The sequence below is a fragment of the Mytilus californianus genome, unplaced genomic scaffold, assembly GCF_021869535.1.
Source record: "Mytilus californianus isolate M0D057914Y unplaced genomic scaffold, xbMytCali1.0.p SCAF_7, whole genome shotgun sequence".
Taxonomy (NCBI): Eukaryota; Metazoa; Mollusca; class Bivalvia; order Mytilida; family Mytilidae; genus Mytilus; species Mytilus californianus.
The window spans coordinates 33487021-33513283 of NW_026262723.1; the positions used below are offsets into that span (position 1 = coordinate 33487021).

General features: G+C 32.3%; 1 protein-coding gene across 1 annotated transcript; it reads right to left on the reverse strand.

The window, feature by feature from the left end:
- Nucleotides 1-274: 274 nt before the first annotated feature.
- LOC127708899 (spermidine synthase-like) lies at nt 275-22145 on the reverse strand. The gene is made up of 9 exons (XM_052214056.1): nt 22024-22145; nt 15593-15739; nt 12323-12443; nt 11585-11677; nt 9426-9576; nt 9032-9115; nt 8155-8300; nt 3580-3702; nt 275-467 (listed from the first exon to the last, which is right to left on the reverse strand). Exons 2-9 carry the CDS (start codon nt 15721-15723, stop codon nt 423-425), a joined length of 894 nt encoding a protein of 297 aa, XP_052070016.1. The 5' UTR covers nt 15724-15739; nt 22024-22145; the 3' UTR covers nt 275-422.
- Nucleotides 22146-26263: the final 4118 nt, after the last annotated feature.

Below are 26263 nucleotides of genomic sequence, written 5' to 3' on the forward strand. Positions count from 1 at the left end.
TATAAGAACCGAAGCAGTTGGAGAGCTATATGAAAAAAAAAGAACCACAAAAAATAGCCAAATCCATCAGAGGTCAACTTTGCCTGAGGGAGTTTAAATAATAAACCTTTTTATAATTTTGTTTCATATCAATCTTTTTCATAACAGGCCCACAGGCCCACAAGGGAGGGGTGATATTCTCAAAGTGTTTGAGATAAAACTTTGCAAAAGCAAAATATTGAACTCCTGAATTATATAAATGGCAAATAAAGAGAAAAAACATATTGTTAGTATATATCTATATATTAAGTATTGCACATTTATTACTACATTTTGACATAATTTTTAACACAATATTGATTAAAAAATGAAACAGAATGTCTGTATACATTGTAAACATGTTGCTACATTTGAATGCATGTGATATATAGTCTGTCCCTTTGTCATATGGAAGTATATTGTTCTATCACTGCATCGCGGTATAGCTCCTAAAGTAAACAAAGTATTAAAATTATCATATATCAGGTTTATAAATTGTAATAGAAAAATATATTTATTAAAAGCAGTAGTGTGGTTTACCAAGTTAGGAATATGACGGTTGTTTTTCACTCGTTCCGTTGGTTGATAACGTTTGATTTTTTTTTTCATTTTTTGTGGACTTCCCCTTTTTGAATTAACCTGAGAGTTCGGAATTTTTATTATACATCATTTACGTTAATAAGATAGCAACACAACAATATGAAAACTCAACATCAGGTAAGTGCAAATATCCAATGTCGAGCTTCAAAGCACCAACATTTTCTCTAAGTTAAGCAAGTAATCGACACAGACTACCACACTCCGCCTTTAAAAATCTTCTTATTTTAGGGAAAAAATTCTACTAAGACGACGAGGTAAAAGGTTCCTGACTGTGTTTAAAAACTAAATGAGCGATTTTTTTGTTTATCAAATTACCGACGTATTGATAGAAAAAAGATAACATTATATAATTTTGTATTACAGAAAAAGAAAAACCAGGATCGAAACTTACATCTGCAAATTCTCCCGATTAAACTCCCACTTGTCTAAACGATACCGGATAAGAAAAGTTTGACAAAAGCAACGACACACAAATCCTGTGTGTACAATTTCGACTTCTGTCTCTCTTGTGTGTATACTACCGTACTTGAATCATTATACGTCATACATATTATGTATAACAACGTGAATATATGAAGCTAAAGTCGAACATAAAACATTAAATTCTCCAAAGACGAAACACAACTCTATTTAGATAAGACAAAAAATAACCACTGACAAGGTTCATTGCTCGAGAAATGCATATGCGGTGTGTGTTAACAGTTCGGTTTCCCTCTTATTTTATGAGCTTACTTACAAAGAATGCTAATTATAAAAATGAAATATAAGTGAGTGAGTGCAGACACCAGAACCAGACTCAACATTTTGAAACTGTATGGTAGACAACAACACTAATGCACAATTAAAACAAAACTTACCACGCCAATGCCAAAAAACAAAACACGACCAAAAGACAAACAACAGTATACAAAACACTAAAGACTAAGCAACACGAACCCGACCAACAAATAAAGGCAACAGTAGTATACCGCTGTTCAGAAGTCATAAATCGATTGAGAGAAAACAAATCCGGGTTACAAACTAAAACCGAGGGAACCACATCAACTACAAGAGGAAAACAACGAAATAACAGATAACAGAACAATCGAGTGTGATTTCAGGTGCCAGGAAGGGTAAGAATATCCTGTTCCACATGTGACACCCATCGTGTTGGTCATGTAAGTCCAATTCGGTGATAAGTCTAACTCGGTAGGTCACATTGGACAGAATTGTGGTTACGACAATTTAACATACCCGGCGTCATCTGTGAAACGGATATTCCATGACGGTCAACCAACTCGTGATGGCGTCCGTTAAATTTCCGAAGGGATGATTTCAACTTCACCACTTTGAACTCTTGGTTTAATTGCTTCTTTGTGAGCAAGGAAATCATGATAGGAAATGCAAGCTCTTGAATACTGTATCAACTGGGAGATATTTCTCCATATGCAGGCGCTGCTGTAAATTTGCTATATATAAATGGAAAGTTCACAAGAAGGAAGCTGAAATCATCTTTGTTGTTGTAAAGTTTTGTTCTCACCGACCAATCATTCGAAACACTATGGGTTGTCTACTTCAATGCTTAGGTGACCAAAGCAACTACTTATGATTTTTGGAATTGGATTTTTGTCAACCTCGTTATTGATTTTTGTTTCTAATCGTTTGATTACAATGCAACTGATAAGTCTTATATAGATTAAAGATGCATCTAGCAATCTCAATTCAAAGCATTGTGCGGTTGTAGATAAAAATAACACTTTATTAAATTGTTGCGACCGAAGTTTTTAAATGCTCCGAATTTAACATACAAAATATTTTTCGAATTTAACAAGTAAAACATGTTGACCGAATGTAATTCGTCATTTGGTTTAAGTTTGAAAAAATTAAAACACTGTTTTTAAAATACAGTTAAAAAACGAAATGAAAAAATACCCCAAAAGCTGCAGTTCAAATAAAATATATGTTATATCATTATAGGTAACATCTACATTTCACGTTTGATATCTCAAACTGTGATGTTGCAAAAAATGCTTTTTAAAATTTTTTTTTTTTAAAAGGTAGATTTTGACATTGCATTTGAATCTCAGTGAGCTGCAAATAAATAAATATGTAAATAAACACTTTAATGCAAACAGTGTATGAAGATTCTGAACACTTTTTGACCTTAGATTGTTTGACTTATTTTTAAGGTCCTTTTTGGTCATGTAGCTTTTAAAATATTTCGGTTCTTATACCTCCTTGGCTTTGAAATATTCGGCTTTGAGCGTTCTTGATGAAGGTAGATCGACAAAAGCGCTTCGGACGCATGAAATGTATAAAGTGTTGTTTTGATTTTTTACATCACTGGATCGATGCCGCTGCTAGTGGACTATCAGTACCCGAGGATACCTTTATAGTAGTAGTTAGTACTCGGTGCTAACATGAATTTTTTTTTTTCTAAAATTGTCCATTAAAAAATTAAGAAATTATAAGGAAACTAACGTTTCAACTCAGTCAGGTAAAGTTGATTTTAGATGATTTTGGTTATTTTCGTAGGTCGTTTTTGGTCAGATAGCTCTTCAACTCTTTCAATTCTTATACATCCTTGGCTTTCAAATATTTGGCTTTGATCGTTCCTAATGAAAGTACCCCAGATAGCACTTCGGACGCATGCAATTTATAAAGTGTTGTTTTCATTTTTTGTTTAATTATCAATTTTATCAATAATATTGCCATAACATATAGGTGAGCTATGAAAACTTGAGTAAATTTCTGACCCCCTTCTATTGTATAGATGATTGGACAGCAAACTTAAATTAAATGAGGCATGCTTTTTATTAGATAACAAACTTAAGTCTTCTTCTTTTAAATTGCGATGGAAACACTAAAAAGGCAAGTCCTATGATTATCTAAAATTTGTTTGATATGGTGAGAATCTTAAATCTTACAGGTAAGAATTTCATTTTTGAAGTCATTATTATTTATACATTTATATATACTTACTTTCTTGACAAAGTTGGGAAGACTAAAACATGCCCTGTGAATATCAGCGTTATAAAACTTGAAATTCATCTCTTCTATTTCTTCATCTGTGTACTTTTTCAAAGGTTCCTTAAAACTAGTATCCTAATAAAGATCATGATATGCTTAATATTGTTTCACCTATTTAGAATTATAACAGTTCTCTTTAGTTGTATGTTTAAAAGATACATCTGTGCACGTAAATTCACGTTAAACCGCGACTTTCCCTAGAAAGTACATTTTGTATATCATGAGTAAGACAGTAAGACTGGTATCATTTATCAAACAAAATTATTTTATGTTGTATTTGAATTTTTCAAAGTTTCTTTTTAATATCTTGAAATTCTAAAATAATATTTTGATGATTTTTTTTACATTAGAAATTAAGAGCATTTTCTTTTTATATTATTTTCTTGAAAATATTGATCTGATAAATACACTATAAGTAAGAAATAAAATTGAGAATGGAAATGGGGAATGTGTCAAAGAGACAACAACCCGACTATAGAGCAGACAACAGCCGAAGGCCACCAATGGGTCTTCAATGCAGCGAGAAACTCCCGCACCCGGAGGCGTCCTTCAGCTGGCCCCTAAACAAATATGTATACTAGTTCAGTGATAATGGACGTCATACTAAACTCCAAATTATACACAAGAAACTAAAATTAAAAATGATACAAGACTAACAAAGGCCAGAGGTTCCTGACTTGGGACAGGCGCAAAAATGAGGCGGGGTTAAACATGTTTTTTGAGATCACAACCCTCCCCCTATACCTCTAGCCAATGTAGAAAAAAACAAACGCACAACAGTACGCACAGTAAAACGCAGTTTAAGAGAAGTCCGAGTCCGATGTCACAATAGGAAACAAAAGAAAATAAACAAAATGACAATAATACATAAATAACAACAGACTACTAGCAGTTACTGACATGCCAGCTCCAGACTTCAAATAAACTGATTGAAAGATTATGTCTTCATCATATGAATATCAGTCACAATCCCTCCTGTTAGGGGTTTAGTATTATACCATCATAAAATATATGAGAAGAACATAACCCGTGTCATGCCAACAACTAGTTTTAGAATAAATATGTTTAATTCCGATGCAAAGACCCTATAAGGGAATCAATATTAAAGCCAAAATATGCAATCTTTAATGACCTGACAACAGTATCGTAACTATATCCCTTCTTAATAAGTCTGTTTAAAGGTTTTGATAGCTTTTGAGGTGAATACTGACATTTTTGTGCTTTGTAAAGAATATTACCATAAAAGATTGGATGTGAAATACCCGAACGTATAAGATGTCTGCATGTTGAGTTATATTTACGAATGATGTCCTTATACCGATGATAAAATTTAGTAAATGTTTTGACTAGTTTATGATATCGAAAACCCTGGTGTAATAATTTGTCAGTAATACAAAAATTTCTCTCGCTAAAATCTAATACGTTGTTACATACACGATCGAATCGTACACGTTAAGATACATAAACACCATAAGATGGTGACAAGGGAACGTCACCATCTAAAAATGGATAATTAACGATAGGAAATGAAAAATCATCTCTTTTATCATAAATTTTTGTATTAAGCTTCCCGTTAAAGATATAGATATCAAGACCGAGGAAAGGACAGTGGTCATTGTTAGTATTAGCTTTATTTAAAGTAAGTTCAACAGGATAAATTTCTTTAGTATACATACTGAAGTCGTCATTATTACGAGCCAATATATCATCCAAATATCTAAAAGTATTGTTAAATGTTTGTATCAGATGTTGTTTCGATGGGTCTTTGCTGATTTTAGTCATAAATTGTAACTCATAACAATACAAAAACAGGTCCGCAATAAGTGGTGCACAGTTAGTCCCCATTGGAATTCCGATAACTTGACGATATACGGAATCTCCAAAGCGAACAAAAATGCTATCAAGTAAAAATTCAAGGGCAGATATAGTATCAAAGCATGTCCAATTGACATAGTTCTTTTGTTTGTTGCTACTAAAAAATGACCTAAAAGAGTTTGAACATATGTATTCGCATTCCGACTTTTTAAATGCCCATTTAATTAGGTGTGTGAATTTTTTCTTAATAAGAATATGAGGCAAAGTGGTATATAGGGTAGACAAATCAAAACTTTGAACAGATTCAAAATCACCAATATATGCATGCAATTTATCAACTAATTCCAACGAGTTTTTGACACTCCAAAAGTAGTTAATTCCACTTTTTTCAAAGGCCTTATTTGAACAATTTATTATCAGGTTTTTGATTGTACCAAGTGTACTAGTAAGTAGAATAGACAATTTAGTAGTGGAACAATGACTTGAAGACGAAATAAATCTATATTTGTAAGGTGATTTGTGTAGTTTCGGAAGTCAGTACATAGTTGGGACTTTCATTGTATTTGGTTCTGCTTGTAAAGAAGTAGCTAATAGTTTATGTTTGTTACAGATATCGTTTTCTGAAAATGAAGTCAGTTGGAATGTTGGTGAATTCGTGATTTCCTTTTGCAGAACCTCAATGTAAAATTTACGTCAAACTATAATGATATTATTAGCAGCTTTATCAGCCGGGACAAAAACAAATTCCTTGGCTAGTTCTTTTAGTTTATGTTTGATACGAGAAATAGGATTTTTATGGTTGCTGTTAAGAGTAAAATGTTCTTTAAAATGTTGTATACGTATATCAACTATCTTCATTACTGAATTAAAAAAAGAGTCCAAAGATTTTTTGTCAGCTTTTTCCCGTTTTATCTATTTCAAACAGTAAGCACGAAGTGAGTCGTGGATGATATTACGACACTCATTCCAATTAATAATTGACGGGGGACGATATTTAGGTCCTTTACTGAGGAATGATTTTAACTCTCGGTCGCGAACGATGTTAAGGTCTCCTGTTATAACATGGGAAATGGGGCCACAAGTGTATTCGGAATTACTACAATTACATGACGTAGGTATATTTTCACTAATATTTACATCTTTACAGACTTGGCTATAATTAAACACAAATTTTCGGGTAGATTTCTTGTAAATATAACAAATAAGAGGGAGTTCAGTATTATCAAAATATCCAGGAATTTGTTCTTTAACAGAATGTCATTAAAAATACCGGCAATATTTACAAAATCAAAACCTTTATTGGCATATTTTATTTTAATAAAATGTTTTTTATGATCTTCAGGGCGATCAATTTTGTGAAACAGTTTAGAATAACAATATGCCATTATAATTTGAACGATTTCATACGTAGGACTCCAATATGAAATTGTTTTGCAATCCTCTAAAATTTTATTTAATTTATTTATAGGTAAAGAACAGAGCTTGGTTAATAGATAATGTCTGCCGTTGTTTTTTGAAATATAAATTAGGTCCGAAATATTTGTATGGTTGGTCCGAAATTTTCTTTGATTGCGATTTTTTCTACGCCCATGAGAACGGCTTTTACGAACAGTTTTAGAAACTATATCCAAAATGTTAACAGAATCGGTTCTTGATATATTACCAATTCCCATGATATTATCATTAAGACCGAGAGGGTAGACTGTCTGTAATTTTTTAATCCAATTTAATTCAATTATTTTCCGTGATCGTACAAACTTTGAATGAGATTCACTAGGCTGCTTATTTACTACTTCTAAAGGTTGAACTGTTAAATATTTAATATGATGATTGTGCTTTTTAAGATGTTGATAAATGATACTTTTGAATTTATTGGGTCTTTTAAAACGAAACAGGTGTTCTTGCGTGCGTTTAGATAAATATCGTCCAGTTTCACCTACGTACTGAATACCGCATCCCGGTTTGTTTCAAGTGAGTAAATAAATAATACTGTTTGTTTTTCAAGTTATATCAGTTTCAAAATTTAAAGAAAAAGTGCGACCATTAAACGTAGACCTTACCGTATTGTTGGTGGAAAGACGGGGACATGTAAGTCATTTTTTGGTACGACACTTATCGATAGAAGGGTAACCACGATTTTTATTGTTAAAAATGTTAGCGATGGTAGTATTTTTAGATAAGCGATTTTGAAGATTGAGACGTGTAGATACCCTTTGAACGAGTTTAGTATTTAATATTTTTCCATTTTTAAGCTTCATATTTGTTTTTTGTTATGTGGATTTTATTAGAAATGAGCAAAGACTGGCGTCCAGAATATGAATCAGCACACAATAAATTGAATTATGTGAATATGATAAAACTGTTCGGCTAAAGACGTCAAACGCTATCCGTGGTAAATTATCCGAAAAATAAAACAAAAGATAGGGTATATCAGGGTAGCGACTGACGTCGGATTAAATAGAAGAATGGGGCTGAATGTGAAAGACTACTTTTTGATAAATATTTCTAAAGTAATGAACATAGAGAAGTTCTCGCTCGGACACACACTCCATAATCTAGTATATTATAAGAGCATAAACCTGAAGCACGGGGAGGCACTCTACTGTCTAACATGTTAAATAACACTTGTCGTTTAAAGAGGCAGACAAAGTGAGTAACAGATCAGTTTAAATTGTATTATGCAGTAGGCAAAAAGTTGAAAATGTTTCTTACTTTGTTTAGACTACATAGAATAAAGCCAAAATGACCACCATTAACTGTTAGCTGAACAGAATATCCAAATTCAACTTTGGGATATATTTTCCTAGATATGGTCATCATCTCTTTAATCAATGGGAGCTCAATGAACATGTTTTCACCTGTAAATTAATAACATACCTAATTTTATATACTAGTATATATTATATCATAACTTTTTAAATGATTTCTGTACGCATATTCTTAAACTTGATAAAAAGGAAATATTTTATCATAAAAGTATTCTGACTATTGTAAATACATATCAACATATCGAAAAACAAAAGCAATATAAAATGTAATGTAAATGTGTTAAAATTTGTGAAGGCTGACATTTTTTTTTATATTACTTAAACGTAGATGCCTTGGATCTACACGAATGGCCCCGCATGCTGTATAACAAAAGGACTCTAATTCCATACAGTAATATGTCATCCGCGAAACACAACTCGCTCTGTAACTTCTTTTGAGTTATGAACAAGAAAGCATCTCAACATTCGCTTGTTTCTTGTGAAATTAACGAGTTCGAAAACCTGTATATTATTTTGTCTTAACGAAACTTCAAATTATTGTTTTTACTGATACTTCTAACGAAAGCATGAGTTCTTTATCTATTTTCAGAGACAAAAATTAAAAATATGTAGATAAATTCGCTACTAGATTTCACAGTCATTTAAGAGAAAACTTATATTATTCATTGTTGGAATTGTAAGCATTTCAAGCTTTAGAAAAGTAATATAACAAATTCAAAGAAAGTCCTTTATCAAATGGCAAAATCAAAAGCTGAAACACATCAAACGAATGGAAAACAACTATCATATTCCTGACTTGGTACTTAATACATTCAAATTACCTTGAAAACATAAAACACCATCTTGTTTTAGCGCCCTTTTCATGCTTTTGAAATATCCATCTGTAAACAATCCTTCGCCAGGTCCTGTAGTTTATTTAACATGTTTAAGTTGAATTGCATTTAAATGTCCTGAAACTATCACTCATCGAATAATAATAAAAAAGATAACCAACAATTAAATGGATAATAATTCTTGTCGAAATCATAGTTAAAGCTGAATTATGGCTAATCAATGATAAACTTCGGCAATTTTCACATTGAAAGGTATATTATTTCAGTGTTTTGTCCTTTTTATATATGCACTAGTATTTGCTTTGCTATATGAAACATACATTTATTATACAAGTTTAAACAATGTGATTTTATACAAATATTTCAACAAAAAGTCACATACCTTCAAAACAAGAGTCTGTAATTATAACATCGAATTCCTCACTGTGTTCTTTCATATAGTGTGCCCCATTTGCAATAAATAGTTCAACGCGGTCATCGTCATAATCCTGTGCCAAACTAGGAAAATACTTCTGACAAACATCCACAACTTTCTTTTAAAAATATACCAAAATTGATATACAAATCCGAGTTGTTTTTTAAAAGGCTACAATGATCTTATATTCAAGTCTAATAAATTCCGGAAGCAAAAGCAGACACTAAGGAAGGTTACTTAGTACTGTTTCTGCTTTTTATTCTACTCACGAGATATACTGTAAGATGACATAACCGTGTGCGCCGCGTGTGATACATATCTTTACAAGGGAAAAATTAACTCACTAATAAGGGGGCTTTATGTTTAGTTTGAAAGTAAAAGGCCGAGTTTACACACAAAAAGTACTGTTAAACTAACTGTCCAACTGATATTTAATTAATGACAATTTAATCGATTCGGACGAACATTTATTTATTATGTTATTTTCATTTTCAGATAAAAACCACATCAAAACTAACAAACCAATTTCGCTATGGGGGAATTTATTTGGCTTGTTATTTAATTAATTAGAAGCAACAGTATTTTTACCGATGATCAAATATGATAAATCCATACAAAACAAGGTAAAAACATGACCTCAGGGCATCGCATGAACTCGTAAAAATAAAAACGCCTCCTGATATGCATGCACCCTCCGCAATTCCCAATAGATTCCACACTCAATCAAAATATCACAATAGATATTTACTATATTGTTGTTTATCTTTTTGGACAGTGATGTTCCTTTGCTAAATTCTTATATTGTGTATATTTCATAACTTAATTGCTATGTCGGTGTCTGTAGCCGTGGTTTAGGTTTCACTGAACGTAATTTATGTATAACTTGTAAATTGATTAAGAATTGAATGTTCTTTTTGTTAATTTATTGGGGTGTAAAAGCGTTGACCGAAGTACATGTTGTATGAAGCGCGGAAGCGCTTCATTCTAAAAATGTGCGCACGGTCAACGCTTTTACAACTCTATAAAATTACTAAAAGAAGCATTCAATACTTATAATTACATTGTTTTTGCTAGGATCATGTAAACACATTGATTGTTTGAATAGACTTATGATTATCGATTTTTAAACAAAGAAAAAATCTTTAAATGTTGTTTTTATTGGTACTAACATTGATTTTGTTTTTGACAAAAATATAACACAACTATATTTATATTGCTATATAATTACAGTTGCGAGTACTCATGATCTTACATCCTGTCGACACTGTTTACTTATACTTTGGCATTGCACATCTGTTAGATTTGTACTGATTGATACTTTAGTCTGGGAATATATGATTTATTTATAAGTTGTAATTGGCTTTGAACAAGCTGTCAGTAACTGCAAGTGCCCTTTTATCGGTGCTTTGTGTCTATTGTTTTTATTTTAGTTGTATTTTTGTGCGTCGTACCGATCTATTGAGTTAAGCCATTTGCAACTAGGTTTTACAGTTTGTTCGTATGTAGTGCTGTTACACGACTGTCCCATGTTAGTTAAAAAGTTGGGTGCCATAAAACATGGTTAAACCCGTCACATTCTTTATGTTTTTGTCCAAAGTCAGGAACATATAATTCAGTTATTGGCGTTGGTTCATGTCAGACAATTTTCTTTTTCGTAAATGGTGTTGTTTTAAATTAGACCGTTAGTTTTCTTGTTCCACATTTTTCAAGTCGGGGCTTTTTAAAGTTGACTATATGGTATTGGTTTTGTTTTCATTGTTGAAGGCATTCTTATAATTGCCTATATCTTTGGTATTTGAAATCCGGTGGATAGACGTTCAATGGCAATGATTATATTTGGTACGCCAGACGCACTTTTCGTTAAACAAGAAACGGAATTTAAGACCGATAAACTTTTTTGGCACAAAGAAGCTCATAAGTTAAATACGACTTAACATACAACTATAAATCATGAGATGAAGGAATCCCCTGTACAATAAGTTATCAAATCGTATAAGTTAACAAAATGTATGTATATTAGTATGTGTGATTGATGACTTAAGTTATAATATACACAACAAGCTGTAGCTCATTAAGGAACATAGAATAAAACAAGCATTTTCCTAAAGAAAATGTAGGACTAGTACCTTATCAATTTCACAAGCGACAACTTTCCGTACAGATTCGTGCTTTAAAACCTCTTTTACAACTCCACCACCACCAGCACCTACAACCAAAACCTAAAAATCAAATAGTAAATACTTAAGAAGAACCAAATGTTAATAATATGCAATTCAACGGAAGAGGAAATCATCAAACCTTTTAGTGAGCTGGAAATTGAAAATTATTTGACCGTTGGTACTATTGATACACAGTACTTATGAACATATTTTGGTATTGAAATTTAGCGAATAATTTTGTTAATAATTTATAAATGATAAAACACATTGTCATCGAATAAATTCATTAGATTGCATTGTAGTCGGAGGATTAATTTGTACAGTTTTCAATTTTGGACAATGTTTCTCTTTCCTTTATTTTACTTGCCAATTTTTTTTTTTAATCTTTGTACATTGCAGCACCCCATTATTCCATATTTTCTATTTTTCGGTTCATTATCATCTATTCTTTTTTTATTATCGTATATAACAACTGATTTGATACCCTGCTAGCATGGTTTATTAATGGAGTTCTTTATATCAATGTGTACTGATATTATGCATATCCTGGTGAAATAAAGTTATACGAAAGAAATAGGTATCTGCTTATATATTCCAATAGAAACTAACACTTACTTACCATATATGACATCCAGTTGCCTCCTTGAATCCTTGAAAAGATTCTTAAATTTGTACAGAATTTTCTGAAAAAAATAAGGATCATACCTTTTCTGGTTTTGGATGACAGTTTAGTGGTAAGTTAGCCATCATTTCCAAATATGTAAACTCATCCCGTTCAGCGGCCGATATAACACCATCTAACACAAGTACATTTCCGAATGATTTACTGCAAATATAGAAAAAAGGCTTTCTTGAAATAACCTTTAGACCATTTTTCTTTATTCTTATGTTTTCTGCCATTAATCTCTTTTCTTTATATATTTGGCCATTTTCCCTATTCTGTATCTTGTGGCCATTATTTTTGCTGATTTAAATAGATAATCAAACAGGTATATTCCGAGAAAAGAAATGACACACAAGCTCATTGCGGTGTAAATTAATTGCATGCACATGTTTTTAGATTGTCCAATAGTTTCAGATAACAAATTGGTCGATTGAATGATGATATAAGAGACTACTAGTACGTACATATCTTGGCTTGTTGATTTCATATGTAGTTTTGATGCCCCTCCTTAACCATTAAAATTTATTTAGAATAATCATCAATTGAACATGCAATATTTGCATTTTTTTAAAAGGGATAAGAAAAGGGGAACGTTTCCACTGATAATTCTGTAAAGAAAGAATGCCACTGCTAAAAGATTTGTTTTGGAAGTAAGAACACCATTCTATGAAAAGTGGGAATGTAATATCCTTTGAAAATATAGCAGTAAAACAGTCTTGTTTATTACTAGTACATCGTCTGCCATTTCAATACTACCTGATATGCTACTAGTATTCTCTTTCCTCACTTTCAATTCACATAATTATGTCAACTTGATTTATCTAGCAGTGTAATACATCAAAAGTATAATACGAAATTAGAAAAAAAGGAAAATACAACAGACAACAACATCCACCAACAACCATCTTTTTCGAAAAAAATAGACGAACAAAATTAAACACTTAACAACACATGGTGCTGATAACTTTACTAGGTACAGACACAAACATCAGTTTTACAAGCGAACAAACCTACCTTGATGTCTATTTAAAACACATGTCGTAAAAGAAAATAAAATGGCCGTTTACGCTGTTTACACTGAAAGTAATTTTCGAGTCGGAAATCTATTAAGCGAAAATAAAATCACAAATCTATTAATGGAATATAAGATCACTTTCAAAGCCAGTAATTGCATACATTGCATATGGAAAAATATCTAAATGGCTAAGGATGATCGCTCCATTCCCTTTTATCAACTTACGAAAAAATAATTAGCCACAGTTAATGTTATTATGACTTGGTGTTCAACAATAGCAAAGTTGGATGTTTGATTTTCAACAAAATTTTCTCTAACAGAGGGTTAATTTAAAACTGCGATCTTTTTCTAATAACGCCTTTCATATATGGATACTTTATGACATACTATTTGATGAAAGCAGGCATTGCATTAAAAATCATTTTTAAGAGTTAATTCCACCAGTAGATAGAAAGGAAAGCTGATAGACGTAACAGCTTTATTTAACAATATTTGTTCTATTTTTAGAATTGAAGGGTTTTTCGTTTACCAAATTAGAGAACACATACTATCAATGCATGAAAAGTGGAAAGTTACATATCTTTTTTTCCGGAACAGACTCACTATTTTACATAAAATAAGACCAAGTTTTGAAAAATATTCATACACGTGTGCAAACACAGCATAAAAAAATGGAAAAAAAAGGCATGAATAAATACTTTATTGTGCAGAACATTTGTATATCAGACGCACAAAATTGATGATTTTATTTTCATTTTGTAATACAAATACAAATACAAATGCAAATATATATTGGCGCAAACTCATTAACAATAAATGATTAAGACCTATTGCTTATATATAATTATATTAATTGACAAGACAATAAAGTAGTATTTGACAGCAATGTTAGCTTTTTGCACAATACAGCTTGACTTAAAGCGAAAATAGCATTATGAAAGATAAATCAGGAGCCCCCTGACCTTGGTTAATATGGGTTACAGTTGCAACTCTTTTGTAATAAAATGAAAACGTCTGCTAAATAATTGTGTTCATACTATAAGTTGATTTTTCAATTGACATCTATAGCTATTTCTCCGGGTACACCGACTCCAATAAAAACTGGCCGTCACGATATAGCTTATAGTACTGAAAGTTGCATTATAACATAAAAAAATCAATCATCCATCAATCAATGCTCAGGCTAATGTTCGTGAACATTTCAGCTTGAAGACATCCGCTAAGGGGCATAATCTAAAATCACTGATACGGTTGTGTCAATAATTTTCTTGAATATATTTCAAGCTTCGAAATAACATATTTTAATTCTTTTTCACAACATTTGGGGAAAATCAATAATAGCAGTGACTTGTATAAAGGCAACAGTAGTATACCGCTGTTCGAAATTCATAAATCGATTGAGAAAAAAAACAGATCCTAAACGTTTTAAATTGATTAAAAGAATTATCTCCCTGAACCGACTTTTATCCGTGTATCATATAATGGCGTAGGAGACATTTTATCAATAATAAATACGATTAATATTTGTTGTGACCTGATTTGAAGGCTGCAAATTATCTAACTTATTAAACAGGATGTTGATTTTGGTGCTTTAACATGTTTACCATAAGCTTAATGATACCGGCTTATAGTACGGTAATGTACGTTAAATTGCTATTTATATTATTCAAAGCATTGAGGACCACTAATGCTTATATATCTGAATAAAAATACACATGTTTTTGAAATAAAAAAATAATTCAATACTTGATAAAAGTGGAAATACGAGATTGAAAGAAACTAATTTTAAAAGTAGGAGAGCTGATGTAAAATTCATGTAGTGAGCTGAAGTTGGATAAGAGTTCATGACGTTTTTTATTTATACAGATTTCTGTTTTTACGTGAACCCCAAATGTTAGGGTTTGTATGGGGTTTTTGTTTCTGTAATCTTTAATTATTTAGGCTTGGTTTCTCTATTTTCAATTACTCGCTATTCTACATATAAACTCATCGAAGATATCAGGCATAAAATTTGGTACACCAAACGCGCCTTTCGTAAAATATATTATTGTATATTGTATATTGTTTTACCCATTTTCTTTCTTTTCAAAAAGTTCACTTGTGAACCTCACTCATCTAGTCCCTAAATGGAAGAAACGGGAGATAAATCAGTGTTCAGATATCTGACCTTTGTTTGATTGTCGGGAGGTTGCGTAAAATGTCCTAAATCAGCGGTGATCTCATGTGCTTATAACATTTGTTTTCAGTTATAGATTATGAGACAATTTGAATACTAGTGTTCATTCCTTTTACTAACCTTTTAATAACCAATATTTCTTGATGCTCTGTTTTTTCAAAGTACAGAATTCTCTCTATTTCTATGCCAATGCTATAACCACTCCATTTGTCGTTTTCCTCTCGAAACCAGTTTCCATCGATATGCTCCATTGTGATAAATTTATGTCTAGTTAGTTTAGAAATAAAGACATGTAACAATAAATGAAAAATTGATCACTAAAGATTTACGTGCAGGATATATATATTGATTACGTTTTCTATAATGCAATTGGTTTTTAAGTGTATTTAAAAAAAACCAGTAAATGACGATCCATTTTACACAAGAAATTTTGTATTATTGTTTCTTTATTATTCAGTTAGTAAAACAACAATGATAAATCTATCAGGTTTATACTTTTTCATTTCATCACAAGATAGATGTATCAACGTACGCTTGAAAAACCATAATCTGATTTGAGTAAACTTGATTCCACATACTAGATAATTGTGGAAGTAATTACATGTACATATTTTACAAAAGCCGAGAAGGATCATTTATATTTCAGAATTCAAAATTCAAGTCATATTTCAAAATTTAAGAATAAGAATTCAGAACTCGCACACCAAGAGAGATAATCCATGTTTCTAGGCTATTGTAGTTAGAATCTAAACACTCCAAATACAATTCTCGAATAATCATAAATATACGATCTTGTTACACGTCAATCCTTTTTCGAATGTGTCATGTTTTTCCTCAGTTCATAACTTTAAACCCGTTCATCAGTTTATATTTTTTCTGTAGTATACACTAAGCCCCTCAGTGAATCTATTAGTAATAAACTGCAATTTTCTAGAACAATAAAATACAATCTTCCGATCCACAATTCACAATACATGTAAAATTTGACCTATAATGGTTTACTTTTATAAATTTTGACTTGGATGGAGAGTTGTCTCATTGGCACTCATACCACATCTTCTTATATATAATACTAGTTGAAAAAAATGGAGCTCCAGTAGGTTACTCCCCTGAGATCACGTTTAGAAAATAACTCCGTTCACCAGGTCACTTTTAATATACCACAGGACTAATAATCCTCATATTGCAACACATCTCCGTAGATAAAAAGAAGACTATTGGATTCGGGAATTGGAAACTGCGACACCATATGGTTGCAATGACAAAATTTATGGTATGGTATTCTATCTACTCCTTCCTGTAGCTCAGTGAATGTGATGGACATTTTGCAACTCTACTCCTCTATGAAGACGAAGTCATGGTCATCGTTAGTATACATCCCCTTCTCTCCATGATGTCTTAATTAATGACCTTCTTCCATTTATACAAAAGCATTTGGGTATTCATCATATTCAAACAAAGCTTTATTCAATATCCCATTCAAAACCCCGTTCTCTGTCCAACGTATGTTTGGCAACTGCTGTTACAAATCCCTATTCAAACCAATACAAACTTACAACTACCATCTCGGGCTATTACCAGTCACAAACTTTTCAAACCAGTTCGCATTGGAAAAGATAAAAGGAGAAAAGATCCTTTCTGAAACTTTCCTTTCCCAACAAAGTTCTCGATGCCATCAACCTGGGCAATGTCCTTCATCATAAATCAGTTCACTCGAAAATACCTCCGTATTTTAAAAATTTCTTATACCTATACAAAACGAAAAATGACTGATTGCAACTAAAATTTTCAATTTCAAACAGGTGTTGTAGGATCTCAATATTGACAACTTCAAGTATCATGAATAAAACCGTGCTAGTTCCCCATTCATATACAATCCGACTAGCCACGTTATTACTGATGACTTAAACATTGCCAATAACACTTCTCAGCGAAATGTGTTATCCAAACAAAGATAAAGAACTGGGTCTTTCTTACTCTTTGGATACTTAAGTTACACAAGTCTCCTTACAAACAACGTTATACGGCTGGGTCTTTCAAATGCTCCACGAAACATCTTTCTAAATTATTAACATCAGTTTTATGAGCAATCAAAGTCTGGCGTCAAAGATATTGTAAAACTATCCATTATAGAGACGACGTTAACCTGGTGTGGATAAACAAAAATCCAAATGTATGTTAGAGTACATACAATCTTAGACTCTTTCATCTTGCAATATTATTTAAACATTTAACTTTTTTCTACACTTTACACAAGTATTCCCCATTCCAAACTAACAGACAAATTGGTCCTGCAATGTTTCATAAAAAATGGCCAACGTAGAGTGATAAATCGTACTTTGTAAAAAATCCCTCTGATTCAAACAAAACATTCTCTGACACTGACATTATCAAGATGCTTGATTCTTAATTGACAAATATTTGTTACGTTTGGAGGACGTGTTTTTCATCAAACAATCGGCATTCCCATGGGAACCACTAACTGTGCACATATTCTTGCCGACTTGTACTTTTATTCATATGAGGCTGACTTCATACAAGAGCTTCTTATGAAGAATAAAAAGAAGCTAGCATTATACTTTAACTTCACTTTCCGCTATATAGATGATGTCCTAACACTAAATAATTCAAAGTTTGGTAACTATGTTGAACGCATCTATCACGTCGAACTTGAAATAAGGGATACAACAGATACAGAAAAGTCTGCCTCATATCTTGACCTACATCTAGAACTAGACAATGAGAGTCGGTTGAGTGTCTGAGCAGAAAGTTGATGAACCAGGGGTATGTCAAAGAACTTCTCGTCCTTTTTCTAAAACCAAGACCTTGTTGATAAATATTCCGTATCAACTTCACAAATAATACACGATGGTCTTGAAGTATAGATTCTGCGTACTGACGTTGTTTATCATCTTGATAACGTGTTATAGTATTCTTTTATTTGTCTTTATTAATATTACTTTTACTGTTAAGTCTGTTTCTTGTGATATCCATTTGACGTGACTCTGTACTTATGTATCCCGTCATACTTTGAACGACACAATTATTTTATATCTACCTATGTGACGTAAAACGCGCGATTCTACGCCAGTACGCCAAAACCTTCCATCCTTTATGGGTGGATTTAACATAGATAAATAAAATCATATAATAAAAAAGCAAAATGAGGATGTTAAATTTGATGTATGACTTTTTGTGCTTCTTTGTTACATTTGTTTGTTTTTATAGTGATTAAGATGATACCACAATGTTGACTGCTGTACCACTATTTTTGACATTTTTACCTATTGTGTCTGTTTGTTTTGTTCACGCATCGTTGTCAATATAATGAAATTCGATGCGACTGTCATACAATAACATAAACGGTACCAATTTTTCTGCTCCTGATGCGCATTTCGACAATCAATGTCTCTTCAGTGATGCTAGGTTTTATAGAAATTAGCTAGATATAAAACCAGGTTCAATCCACCATTTTCTACATAAGAAAATGCCTGTACCAAGTCAGGAATATGACAGTTGTTATCCATTCATTTGATGTGATTGAGCTTTTGATTTTGCCATTTGATTAGGGACTCTCCTTTTTGAATTTTCCTCGGAGTTCAGTATATGTGTGATTTTACTTTTTGAGAACAAACTTTACGACAAAAGAGACGATTTCAGCTTCCCAATTGTGAACTTTCCGTTTCTATGTATCAACAGTCCAGCAGCGCCTGCACTTAGAGTATATTTCTCCCCTTTGATACGATATTCCAGGGCTTGCGTATCATATCACAATTTTCTTGATAGAAGGTTGCTGCTCACAAGGAATCTATAAAACCAAGACTTCCAAGTGGTAAAGTTGAAATCATCCCTTTGAAATTTTTACGGACGCCATCACGAGTTGGTTGACCGTTACGGAATATCTGTTTCACAGATGACGACGGATATGTTCCAATCGTCGTACCCACCATTCTCATCTTTTGCCCCAAATAATACCTACCGAATTATACTTTTGACTGGGTTTGTACTTACATGAGCAACATGATGGGTGCCACATGTGAAGTGGGATCTGCCTACCCTTCCGGAGCACCGGAGATCAGGTTTTTGTAGGGGTTTGTGTTGCTTAGTCTTTAATTTTCTATGTTGTGTTTTGTATACTGTTGTTTGTCTTTCGGTCTTTTTCTTTGAATGCCATAGCGTTGTCACCTTATTTTCGACCTATAAGTTTGAATGCCACTTTTGGTATCTTTCGACTCTCTTTAAAGCAAATTATACAGTTTTAAACTGATCTGATTTTCTGTTTTGGACAATTTCAAAAGTCACGTCACAGGTCATTTTAAATGAGTCGCCAGGTTGGAAGGTCGGCCGCCTACCCCGGCCCCCTTCCCAAGGCTGCAGGTGGGATTTGAGCCACAAAAATAGTAATAAATTAGAGTTACAGGCGTAGAAAGATGGATGTTTAATGGAAAAAATTATTGCATATTTCTTTTAAAAGCAAGATCTTTTCGTTGGTGTGACCTGCTTTTACATTTCAAGGTTAATTGAGGTGTAACGTCATTGCGTTAGAAATAAGATGTTTCTAACGTAACAAATATTTTGTCAATCAAGAACTCAAGCATCTTGATAATGTTAGTATCAATTTTTTGTTTGCATCAGAGTGACTTTTTACAAAGTACGATTTATCCTTCCCTACGACAAGAAACTTGTATCTACGTAGGCCATTCTTTTTTATGAAACAAAGCAGGACCACAACTCTTTCAATTTATCTTTAAGTTTGGAATGGGGAATACTTGTAAAGTGAAAAGTGTAGAAAAGTCAAGTGTTTTAATACTATTGCAAGATGAAAGAGTCTTAGATTGTACGTACTCTTAACGTGTTTGAACATTCATTTGAATTAGGTTAACAATAATCTGTGCTACTTATAAGTATCAGGGTGCGGGATTTTCTCGCTGCATTGAAGACCCATTGGTGGCCTTCGGCTGTTTCTGCTCTATGGTCGGGTTGTTGTCACATTCCACATTTCCATTCTCAATTTTATTTAAACATGCTGTTGGAAATTTTTAACACAAACGTCAAGGTGATTTTATAACCTGTGTCTCTATACCCAGGTTTGATCAAACTCCGAAACATTGTTTCATCGTCCTTGCTAAGTTTCGTTTAGCAAAGCAACGTGACCGCTGTTTCTGAGTTTGAGGTGTTACGTCTTGAATTGCCAATAACTAGAATGGGTGGACAATCAAACAACGTGTCTTTGAACTTTAAACGATACGGAGAGGAACAAAAAAATCAACAATCAAGAATAATGTTTAAAATACTAATCATTATGCATACTGACTTTCTTAATTTTAGATAACAAAGATGAAACAAATCCATTAAAATTGAAATCCACATCTTCGAGTTAAATTTAAACAATATTTTTTTTTTAATTTCTTAAATGTACATTGGAATTGATGTCAGGAGATTACCTTTAATATGATTGAATTAGTGTAACAGTTACATGTGTATTTTCAATTAATGATATAAAAATTGTGTATTTATTTGCATAAGCTTTCTTTGTGGTAATATGACAGCATATCTGATTATATTGAATATAAAACGAACATGACTTGTCAACATAAGTAGGCAACGTCAAACCAAGTTTGTAACGTTGATGTTCTAGATATTGATTTGAGGTATTGCTCATCAGTATGATGTTAAGAGAGTCAGAACTTCTCTTTCACTGGTATTGGCTGCATGTCTTTTAGAAATTAAAACATTTATCAAAAGTTAAATAGATAGTGAAAGTGATACATAAACTACACCTCGGATAAGATTTAAAAATCATGACTTAAGTTAACATCTTAAGTCTTTCTCACAATTGCGGAAAAGCCCTAAAAATAATAACACTTCGATCACCATAAATAAAGCTTAATTGTTCTGCATAAAATTAACCATATGAAATATAAAACGATATACTAAAAAAAAAAAAAGAACTCCGAGGAAATTTCAAAAATGTGAAGTCAATTAAAACTGTTAAACCAAACGCTTGGTTAAATAAACAAACGAAACAACCGGAAAACAATTGTCATGTTCGTGTCTCTGGTATGAGCATTTTCTAAAACAAATGGTGGATTAATATAAAAATAAAGAGATGTGGTATGCTTGCCAATGAGACAAATATCCATCCAAGTTCAAATGAAGTGGATTTAAGCAATTATATGCAACCGTACGGCCTTCAACAATGTGAAAAACCAATTCCGTATTGTCTTCTATAAAAGGCCCCGACATAAAACATATGAAACAATTCAATTGAGAAAACTAAAGTCATTTATAACAAAACAATTAGCAAAAATCAAATACGACAGACATGAACCAACGACAACCACTGAATTACAGGCTCATGACCTAGTTTTGCACCTAGTTAAATCGCCAACTTGCATGCACGATAAAACATGAATAAGTTATTTGCATCTCTATAAATACTAGACATTATCTATATACTTTGTGTGTTTGAGCTGTTTTATATAGATATAAGAAGATGTATAAAATAAAAAACGTTAATTTCAAAACGCAAATGATGTTGAATTTCTTACCTGATATCTTTGATATCTTCAAGTTTAATCACCTAATATGAATATTTTTCTGACCATTCGTAAAAGCCCCCACTTCTCTGTGTTTTAACAGAACTAAATCTTAATATCACCATATTTATATATGTTATAGTCAAACAACAATAAACAATTAATAAATCGAATTGTATAGTAAACCGCCACGTTACAAAGAAGAATCCGAACAATAAAGTTCTATTATTCCGTCTTCAGATGACACAAAAACAAAAAGGTAGGATAAAATGATCCTTTTAAATATAAACAGCTGGCCTTCAGTAACGATTTTGCATATAATTGATGTAGTATTACATACGTGTGACCTTTTTGTATGGTATTGTTAAACGATTTTTTTTCAGTTTTCTTCTCGTTTCCTATAGAATAGATGATAAAAACTGTGACGGCCAATTTGATGTTTTGAGTTAAGATTTATGTATATATGTCACTATATCATTCTATTTACCAGCATGACTATACTTTTGTAAAATATAATTTTAGTTTTGTGAACACAAGTCATTTAAAATCATGTAAAAATAACAAAGTGACATATGGTGTAGATTTAATAAGATAACATTGTTGGACAACAATAATTCATTTAATTTGTGAACGATGAGACCACAAAAATGAAAACAATATTTTACAAATATCAGTCGTTCCAAGCGCTTTTCTGTATTTACCTTCATCAGAAACACTCAAAGCCGAATATTAAAAGCCGAGGTGTATCAGAACCGAAACATATAAAGAGCTATATGACCAAAAAAGAACTCAAAATAATAACCAAATTCAAGTCAACTCTACCCAGGGAGATGAAACCTTAGTTTCCTGATAATTTCAAAATTTAAGATTTTTTTTTTTTTAATCATTTCAGTACCGATTTACTGAACTGATGATAGCCTAGGGGACTGAAAATTCCACCAGCAGCGGTATCGACTCAGTGCTGTAAACTAGAGGATTTAAAGAGCCTAGGTCTGTGCATCTTCAACAATGGATTATCTCCCAAATTGTTGATTAAAATAGAATTCAAGACAAAAATCTCGTTTTTGTTGTTCTTATGTTGCTGATCATTTTATTGTTTACAGTAAACTGTTTCTTTCTATCTTCTTTCGTTTTCGCCCACAACACAAATAAGCCAAACCAGTTGTCATTTAACGGCAATCACTCCTATAAAGAATCATTTCGGCAAAATTTGACTTGTAGATCTTGTCTTGCTGATCATTTGTGTTATTTAAAGTGTCTATCTATCTTTTATTGCTTTCAAGATAATAGACTAACCGTAAAATATTGGAAAAATTTGTGATTAAAGGGCAAGATCTCCAATAAGGAGTCCATGGATGATTTCGGCCAGTATACTTATTTGTAGATCTTGTCTTGCTGTTTGTTGTTGCTTATTCAAGTTTCTATCTATCTATTATATTTATAAGCTATTAGGCAAAACGCAAAATATTGGTTGAGCCCTCACAAACATGTTTAACCCCGTCACATTCTTTATGTGCCTGTCCCAAGTCAGGAGCCTGTAGTTCAGTAGTTGTCGTTGGTTCATGTCTGTCATATTTGTTATGTTATAAATTAGACCGTTAGTTAAACTTTGGCCCATGCGAGCTGACAAATGAAAACAAAACTTCATGCATTCGAAGCGATTTTCTCGATTTACCTTTGCTCAAAGCCAAATATTTGAAAGCAAAGGATGTATAGGAACCGAAACAGTGGAATGGATGTTATTACCCGCTGATAGACGAACGAACAGTTGGATTTGACGTTTACACCTGACTTAAAACGTCAGACTTTTGAAACACCCGTCAAGCATACATAGGATTAAGATGAAAACCTAAGATGGCAAAACACAGAAATAAAATTTAAATTTAACCTCTGAATTTTTAAACATCATTCTTTCCTTGCATTCAAACAAGTAAAGCAAAACTGTGTCATTTAGGTAATGAAATATATAACCATCAATCAATGATCTTGCCAAAGTACGACAAAAGTGAGGATACATCCACCAATAAAGGACTTTCCTTAAAAATAAGCACAATTCCTACTTTATTGGTAATTAATTCTTTGCCTTTCATTAGACTGGCAATCGGGGACACGATTATCATAACTCACTATCATAATACATTGATGGTTTCTTTATAGAAATTTCAAACAGAGTTGAAAAGGCAAAAGTCTATAATGCTAAACGAGGAGATCTGTTTTGTGTGTCGCTTCTCTGTCTTCCAGATCGAGCCAATCAATACGGTTCTCTACTCTTATGATAGTAAGCAAACTGTAGTAGGGTATCATCTTTAATGATCGTGCATTTAGGGTTAGCTGAGAATAAATTTAAAAAAAAAATGATTCCCGGATGCTCTTTCCGTCGATACCATTGGTTTTGGATTTTATGTTATTAGTTGTGTCACCAATTGCATCTACCAAGTTTTACAAATATTATCGGCGGTGGGAAAATTCAATTTCCATAACATATTCTATCAACACTAACTATGGTTGCATGTTAGAATCGTGAGAATATTTTATACACTCGCAAATTTAGATCAATATTGACTCTAGGCAATTGTAGACAAGGCCACATGGATTAATGAATAATGTGTGGTTACTACATAACCGGAACAATTGCGACCATACGTTATAAGTAAGAACGACAACTCAGATGAAATGAGATAATACCCAATGCCTTATATCATATATGATCACATTGCCTTTTGCTACCCAATATCGTCTGTTGTATTACACATGACGAAATGAAACTTGAAAATAATTTTTATCACAGCGAACGGAATGGTAAATTAGTAAAGCCGATGTCGTTTTTATCCGAAATCTAGGGTAGCCGTTACGGAAAATTTATTTGAATTGATATTGGTTCCAAAGATTTTGTTCTCGAAAAAAACCACAATAACAACTGGACCAAAACATGTTCAATTATATGGAGTTTAATTCTTTATTGCGGATTAACTAGCGTATCAATAAGATGGACTGATTTTTCCGCCACAGATGGACTGACTTTTTTTTTAAATATTGGCGCCAATTGGAAAGAAGCAGAAGTAACTGCCCATTGATAAGTTTCACTATCCATGTTGTATATACTATGACGTTTTATTTGTTATGTGAAAACTATGAGACAAACAACGTTTCACTGATTTTAACCAGGAGACAAACAACGTTTTACTGGTATTAACTAGGAGACATATTACGTTAAACTGATATTTTCTATGAGAAAAACTATGTGACAGACTACGTTTAATGGTACATTTTACGAGACAAAGTACGTGTTACTGCTATTTACTATGGGGAAAACTACGTAATTCTGGTATAATCTCCGAGAAAAATACTTTTTACTGCTGTTTACTATGAAACAAACAATTTTTCACTGGAATTAACTATGAGGAAAACTACGTTTTGCTGGTTTTTAGTATTGACAAATTACGTTTAATTGTATACGAAACAAACTATGTGTAACTGCTATTTACTATGAGCCAAACAACGTTTTACTGGTATTTACTTTGGGACAAGCTACGGTTACATGTATATACTACGAGCCAAACAACGTCTAACTGGTATTTACTATGAGACAAACAACGTTTTTCTGGTACAAACTATGAGAAAAATACGGTTTACTGGTATTTTCTATGAGACAAACTAAGATTTTCTGGTAATAATTAAATCGCTCAATCGATTTGACAATACTGATTGATAGGAACGTGTTGTCAAGAGAACACGTGACACGATAGATATTGCAGTCAATCAATTTGCAACTTGAAACTTACAAGTGGGTATCTGTTCTGAAGAGGATGAATTGCGTTATATTGATCTGAAATCAGTGAAAGTTCATTAAATTGTATTTTTGAACACGGTTCAGAGAAGACTGTATTCCATTCGTGTATATTCATGCAATTAAGTTGTGTATACTCATATCGTTTGAAACTACTCTTACATTCCTTCATTTAATAAATGTTCCGCTCTGAAGCATTGTATTTAAGCTGACTTTGTGGACTTGTGGTACCTTTCTTATCATTAGGTCATGTGTATGATTCCTTTAAATTTAAACATAAACTTTGAATTGGTTTTCACCAATCATGTAGAAAGAAGTACACGTTTCGGAGGCTCAAAGTCAGAAATGTTTATTTTATGAATGACATGTCTAATTGTACATGTGGACTGTTTGCATTTTTGTGAGCTAGCATTAAATTCCACTTCAAGTAGTCGATCTGTTAAATGAATGGTTCATATTCATATC